At 45.0% G+C, this 7,510-nt stretch overlaps 1 protein-coding gene across 2 annotated transcripts in view; it reads left to right on the top strand.

The window, feature by feature from the left end:
- The window catches only part of EPS8L2 (EPS8 like 2), a 140,531-nt gene that overhangs the window by 40,122 nt on the left and 92,899 nt on the right, over positions 1-7,510 (top strand). The window contains exons 2-3 of one of the 2 annotated variants that reach the window (XM_019519795.1): positions 4,949-5,012; positions 6,281-6,336. In XM_019519795.1, the coding sequence (XP_019375340.1) occupies positions 4,969-5,012; positions 6,281-6,336 (100 nt within the window). In that variant the 5' untranslated portion in view covers positions 4,949-4,968. Of the gene's footprint in view, positions 1-4,948; positions 5,013-5,754; positions 5,838-6,280; positions 6,337-7,510 lie in introns of those variants that run through there. The other variant, XM_019519796.1, reaches the window with a different exon arrangement.

The raw sequence follows: 7,510 nt of genomic DNA, 5'->3' as shown, positions 1-7,510 counted from the left end.
CCATGCAGAGAAAAGAACCAGAGGAAGCCAACAGGCTCCAATCTCTCACACTTGTCCCTGGCCCGGTCTATATTCTTGTCCCTGGCCTGGTCTATATTCAAAGTCAGAACAGACCTACGCAGGTTCATAATTCATGTGATTTAAACCTGAGTTATCTCATTTTAGTTTAATCATTCAAAACCCACCTACCCCATGTATCTGTGTTCAGTAAGACATTGGGTTTAACTCACAAAGGGCAGATTCAAAGTGAATCAAGAATGCCTACACAAGGCTTTGCATTGGTTTAATTAAACCAGTTTCACATCATGCCATAATGCAAGTTTGAATACAGAGAAGGCCTTTAAGGTAACAGGGAGAGGTATTAGCAGCATTATCACACTTTAATTTATGACAAAGAAAGGGGGTGGGGAAATCAGACAAGAGTTACATAATAACAAAATTATTATTTTATTTATGCAGAGAAATAAATTGGGTAGAATTATGGGGGCAGGTGACTGGAAATCTGTGCTTACTTCCACTGAAACACTTGGCTTGCTTCCTGTTTTGTGTCTTGTTTCAAGACTGTAAGCTACTTGGGGCATGAACCATCTTCTTTCTTTCTTTCTGCCTTTCACAGTATCAGTATGGCTATGGACAGACATTACACATAAACCGGTTTAACCAATCAGACACTGGTTTAAACCTGTAACAGAACAGATGTTCAGCGCACATAAACCAGTTTGAGAAAGGCTGAAACTGGTTTGACATAAACCTGGTTGAATGTAGTATCAGATTTAGCTGATTTGGGTCAAACCTGTTTATGCAATGTCTGTCCCAGACCTCTTCCTGGTTTAACTTAAACCAGAGTCCCTGAGCATCTGAGATACTTTTCAGCCCTGGGCTGGGCTGTCTGCTCCAGAGAGCAGGGCTGGCCCTGCCCCTCTGCTCCCTGGCTGAAGCTCTGGCAGAGAGGGCAGACACAGCAGGGTCTGCCTGGCTTCCTCCTGTCCTCCCTCTCCCCCCACCCCCCAACTCCCTGCTCAAGCAAGGATTCCCCACTCCCCTTTCCCACAGCAGGGACAGTAGCCAGCATGTGATATGTTAGCTAATGCTGAGAGGTGTCTATGTAAGGCAGACAGGACAAAAGCAGACCGGACAGGGCTTTTTGGAGCTAATCAACATTTCAGCTGTTAATGCTCCTTTCTTGGAAAAAGTTGTTTAAGAAGAGCTTGAACAAATGAGAGAGGCTTTTGTTTTCTTTATGGGCTGCTAAATGCTGTTATCAACTCCCTGCTGGGCTGGTCAGGAGCAGCGAGAGGGGAAGAGGGGACCCACTCCCTAATCAGAGCACCCTGCCAGGGCCTGGCCATGCCCTCCCTCAGCTCAGCACTGTAGATGGGAAGGGAGGGCTGCTTTAGCACCCCCCCCCCGGCTTCTAGCCTGCAGGCATGTGCCTGTATTTCTTCAGTCCAGAGGGGATGTTTGCACACTTACAAACTGGTTCAGCCTAGCCAGGTTAGACTAACCTGCAAAGATTGAATCAATTCAGGCTTTTTGAATGTCTGTCCCTAGCCTGTGTGTGTGTGTGTGTGTGTGTGTGTGTGTGTGTGTGTGTGTGGGGGTGGGAGAAGCCAAATCAAAACTGGGACTACCCCAGTATAAATACTCATAATAACAATACATACAAGGCATCAGCCAACAACTAGTGAAATTGCCTGTTGGGTAGAAAGGGCCTAATCTATCTGTTATATAACTCAGCTCTGGGATAGTGTTTGTATAATGCATATGCTTCCTCTGCTTGAGTGAAAGAACCCGGTGTGTTATCAGCAAGACAGCTGCAGACTCATCAATCTGTACTGGCTACACCACATGCAGAGGAAACAGAGCAAATAAATGCTGTCTTTGTATGGGTTACACCTACAAAATACAGGACAGTGCCTAAGCGCCTAGTATTCTGGGACAGCCGTTTATTCCCTAATCAGTCATTTTGCTGTCCCTTCGTGTTTACTGTGCTTCCTCTGCCCACCTGCTATCTCTCATCATCAGAGGCAGCACCTGGCCTGATCCAACTCTTCCCTGATCCCAAGCTGAGGCAGCACCCAGCCCTCTAGCAGCCCGCCCAGGTGGCCCCGGGGGGCACCACCACCATGGAGAGAAGGACCAGGGCACCCTGCAGCTCAGGACCACTCGGCCCACCAGCAGCTCACCCCCCAGCTGCGAGAGAGGTTGGCAGCCTCCACCAAATAAAAAAAAGATTGGGCCCCTTGCTGTTTCTGCCTTCAGCAGGTGCCTGCTAAAGGCAGAAACGGCAAGCGGACCAAACCTTTTTTCCTGCTTTTCCCGGTGGCTGGGGGGCGAGCTGACAGCTGCATCATTGCAATTTGCAACACTGCAGACTAAACAACATCTGGATGTAGTTTAGTTTGCAACAATCCAAAGTCATTTAAAAACCCCCAAAGTCTTGTACGTGTACACTGTGATGCCATTAAGCCCCACAAAGTGACATTTTTGTCACCTGTACAGGCTAATGGCATCACGTATACAAGCACCCTTAGGTTGCTGGCTCTGTAGGGCAATGCCCATCTCCCGTTCTGTGTGTGTAGAGGGGAGACCTGGGCCATAAGGGGTGGCCTTATATTGACTGAGGAATTGTGGAGCAAGCCAGTAGTATGTGCTGCTCAATCTGCTGTCATTTACACTCTCTTGCTGAAGAGGCTGTAGAGGTCTAATGACTCACCCTTAAAATACTTCATGACATTTTTTTTCTTCAAGAAGAATTTACCTGTACTATTCCTTCCCCTTTCCCTCCCCTTGAATTGCTAACGATAGGTATGTAGGTAGAGCTCACACCTGGTCAGGTGAGACTCTATGAAGTGTTTGTGCGTGAGTAGGACTTTAACAAACAAGAGAGGAACTTGGGACTTTACCTTGTGGCTGATGTGTATTCTGTGGTCACACATCAAGCAGCAAATACTAATTGGCAGCAGATAGCTACAGCAGCTACACCTATACATTCCCCCTGGGCATGCCACCATTATTGAGCACAGATTAAAAAAAACACTTCATTTTAATGCTGGCCCAGAATCCATAAAACTCCACGCAGCTTCTTCTTTGTGAATAATTTTGCAACACTCAGCCATTCCCCTGCAATTTTGAATTTGCTAATGGAGCAGCAAGTGAAGGCAGCTACTATGGAAGACGGATGGGCAGGGTGCTTGGTTGAACAGAAGCAGGAAAAGTGGAGCTTGATCTCACAGCTCTTCTCTGTCTGACAGAATTTATGAAGGTGAAAACAAATGCTAACATTTCCAAGGTCACTCTCATTTACCAATGGCCCATCTCCATTACCCTTCACTTTGCTCAACGTAGATTTCTATTTGGGGACCTCTGGAGCTAAGCTGCAAACTCACCAGGCTGAATTTTGCTCTCACTTAAATCCAGTAGAAGGGACTTCAATAAGACTACATATGGATGTGATGGTTTAAAGGGATATAGGAACAGAGCATTACTGTTCCTGAGTTCAATCAGCTACCGGGAGGCTAAAATGGATCAACAGCCTTAAAAGGAACAGAATAGAATAGGGCTTAGTAGGGTATTTTCCCTCTGCCAATTACCCTATATCACTTTACAAAAAGAAATCTATTAGACACGAGCAGTGCAGGGACTGAAGTGAGTAAGCAGCAGTCATTATGAGCTGCAAAACAATTCATAAACACAGCCAGGGACACTGGAACTGGTTTAACTTAACTGATGTGTGTCAAGATATCAGGCACATTCCTTCAAATTTTGATAATCTTATATCGATTTCAGTGGGGCCAAGATTGAGCCCACGCAAGAGAAACAATAAGGCACTTGAGTGGCCAGATCCTACAGAGATGACTCTTAATATTTTGCAGTGTGAATAAATGCCTGGAAATTACAATCTTTTTGTTTTGTTTTGTTTTGTTTTGCTTTGTCTTATTTTTTGCATTCACATGGAAGGGTTATGAGGAACATTGTGGATCTCTGAAAATACAAAACTTCCCAGATGGTTATATGGTATTTCCTCTGTCTGCTCTTCCTTAACTGGCTGCTTTATTTTCTGAAGGAAATTCTGGATAATTCTCAAACTCTCTCCCTTTACTTACAATTTTTGTAAAGCATTTTTCCCCACATGTGGTAAATCTCTGAACTGGGCTGTCTGCTTCTCTACTGCTGGCTGGACATTCAGAGTCCCTTGTGGTAATCTACTGGATTGCTAATAGTGTTTGCAAATCTGTCTTGTGCTATCATTTGCTATGCAAAGAGTATATTGGTAAAGGCAGCTTTATACCTGACATGGCACCTTGTACTAACACTCAATAATTTTCCAAGACAAGGTAACTTTCAAACATGTACATGAAAAATAACCCAGGGCATTCATCATTGGTGAGAGTATGACTAAATAAAGCATATCAGAAGGCAGAGTAGATATGCACCTTTACAGACTAACTAAATAAAATAGAGACAGCACAAGTTTGTGAACTCAAGTTCACGTCATCAGATGCTGTGAAAGGATGTGCAGAAAGTAGAGTATAAGGAAAGAGAAATTAGAATATAAAAAAGAGAAAGGAAGGAGAAGAAAGAAAGATAAGGGAAATGGCGGGGGGGATAAAGCATAGCTATGCACATTTTCAAATTGCCTCTAAGGGCTCACTAGGATGAGGCCAGTTATGCTCTTATTTAATCCTAGATCAAACCCCTCAGCTTATATCTGAGAAGGCTTGGTGCCATGATAAGGGTAGGGAGAGTGCAGGAAAGTAGCTGGGTGCATCTTAAGGTGACCACCTGCATGCACCATCAATCGTGGGCACAGGAAGAGAGGCTGGGATCCTTTTACAAAGTTCACCCCACAGCAAGGCACACAGTTGCACAAACAGTTCATCAGGTCACATAACCAGAAGGCTGAATTTTCTAATCACTCATCATGTCTCATTTGTTTCTGTTACAGCTGCGTGTCCTGAGAGCAATATGAGTCTCAAGGGATCTATCAGCAGCAACTCTGGCTCTGCAAAGTAAGAACCTTACTGTCATCATAAGCTTCAATGACTTCTTTCCATGTATTGCAATAGATTGGGACATCCTATTCCTACCTGTTCCATTAAACTTCTTTAAATGTGGCCTTCATACAGGCTCAAAATTGGGTCAGCCTCAGCCCCTGCAAGCTCACCTGTGGCCATGTTCCTCATGTATATAAACCAGTGGATGGCAAAATGCAGCTTGTGGGCCAGATGCGGCCTGCCAGGCCATTGTATCTGGCCCGTGGGGCCCCTAAAAATTTAGAAAATTAATATTTATCTGTCCTTGGCTGCCTGTCATGTGGCCCTCAATGGCTTGCCAAAACTCAGTAAGCAGTCCTCCACCCAAAATAATTGCCCACCCCTAATATAAACTCACACTCCACCACCTTTAGAACCCCCGACTTGAAGTCATGCATTCTCCATATTAGTAAGGGATACCATTGACATGACAGTATTTATAATGAGGCTGGCCCAGATGGGCTGTCTGCTACTTGAATATCCCAGTACTACATTCAGATTAAATAGAGCCCTACATGTGGATAACAGCTTTGTATGAGAAAGTGGGTTCTAACAGATTCTCTGAAATGGACAGTACAAATGATGAAGTGCTCTAGCTGGTAGTACAGAGCTGCCATCTGGAGGATTAAAATCTGGATTTGGTTGATTGTACTGCAGAAGCAAGGCAGGCCTGTGAGAAAGAAGTGCACTCCTTTGATACCTGGATGGAGATGCAACCTGATGTTCAGGCTAAGCTCAGTTCCATCAGGCCCTACTGCCAAGAAAGGACCAGAGGATTCTGGAAGAACCAAGGCAGAAAAAGTGGGTGAGGATCAGTAGTCTTGAGGTCAGAGACCTGTGTCCTTTCCAGGTTTGGCCCGACTAAATGCAAAGGCAAGAGCCTACATTTTGGAGAAAATAAAACATCAAGGGAAAGCTAGTCAGATCCCCTCCCCTCAAAAATTAAAGCTAGAGGGCAAATAGCAAGCTTCCTACAAGGCTCCCAAACCCATTACAGTGCAAGCCACTACTGTGTGGAGAAGTGGAAGGGAATGCATCTGGCTCCCCTGGCATGGCAGTGATTGCTACCACTCCTCCACACTCATTCAAGCTAGACCAGAAAGCCAGTGCTACGTGCCATTCAGAGAGGTACTCCAGATCAGAGTTACCATCTATTCAAGTGTAACAGAATCACACCATGAATCCAAAAGAGAGATGCTTTAGATTTGTTGTTCACTGGGTCTGTCTTTTCTTTCGTGTTGTAGTGGCAGCATGGGCAAAGCAGATGGAGCTTCCAAACTGAGTGCAAAAGATTTATATGGTAAGTCACTGGCCCTGAGGCACTAAACTGATGAGTAAGATTAGAATTAGTAATTGGGAAGATGAAGGCATCTTTGTGTCCTGGCTCCCTGTTGATATCTCCTGGTGGTACAGCTAGGGTCACCTGTGTAAGGTGAGTGGCTATAACTGACACTTCATAATTCACTGCCAATATATTAGGGGGCTCCTGACTTTCCAGCAAAACTACCAGTCCAGGCCACAGCAGGAAATGATATGCCAGAATGGACAAGTCTTTGGTATGGACAAGTCTTTGGTCTGTTCCAATAAGGTGGTTTTTATATGCTCCTACCTACTATATGTGCTATACGGCAGAAGATGATAACTGTTTTCTTATATACTAAGGTCACAGGTGCCTGTGTCATGGTAGCAGAAATGCCCATCTCTTCTGACAACACTGCTCCCCCAGTGCAGCTGGTCTTCTGGGTCATATGACTGAAACACTGATTTTGCTAGTGTACACAAGTGAGTGCAGAACAGATGCATGTCTCCAAGGTTTTCTAGTTGATGTAGCCAGATAACCAAGTTCTCTAAATTGCCCAACTAAAGCCATTCTGTTACTAGCAGGTTAATGATTATATTCTTTAACTACTCGGTGTACTATGAAAAGTCACTGAGTGCCCTTTGATTCTTTTGAAGGACCAAGTCTATAAAGTAGGTGCAGTTTTTTAGCTGGCAAAAAGAGCTTCAAAAGAACATTCAGGGTTCAGATATGCCATAAACCACAGTAACACCCCAGTGGTGCAAGGATCTGCAGAAGTTTAATAGCACTGTGGAAAAGCTGAGTATTAATAGTGCTATATTATCTTGCATATAAAACACAACTTTCTTCCAAAATAAGCTACTGGAAACAGGAGTGTGCAATTTAAGCACAGAAATAAGGTAAAAGCAACTTTTGCAGCACAAGCCAGGGGGAGGTGGGAGAGGAGGAGAGAAAATAACTGTGCTGCTGCATACAGGGCAGCACAGCGAGTACCTGGGGCTCCCTCACTGATGACTGTTGACACTTTCTCTTTTCCTGGGTAGAGGCTTGTGCTAAATAAGCTGTTACTGACTCAACAGAAGCCTCTGCCCCTGCACCCAGGCAGGGGCGGATTAAGATTCATTGGGGCCCGGGGCCTGGGGCCCCCTCCCCCCACAACTGGGGCCCCCTGACC

This window comes from Gavialis gangeticus, unplaced genomic scaffold (genome assembly GCF_001723915.1).
Source record: "Gavialis gangeticus isolate Ggan-Ray unplaced genomic scaffold, GavGan_comp1, whole genome shotgun sequence".
NCBI classification, from domain to species: Eukaryota; Metazoa; Chordata; order Crocodylia; family Gavialidae; genus Gavialis; species Gavialis gangeticus.
The sequence above is the reverse complement of the archived record's forward strand: the minus strand, read 5'-3'. Positions and strand labels throughout refer to the sequence as shown.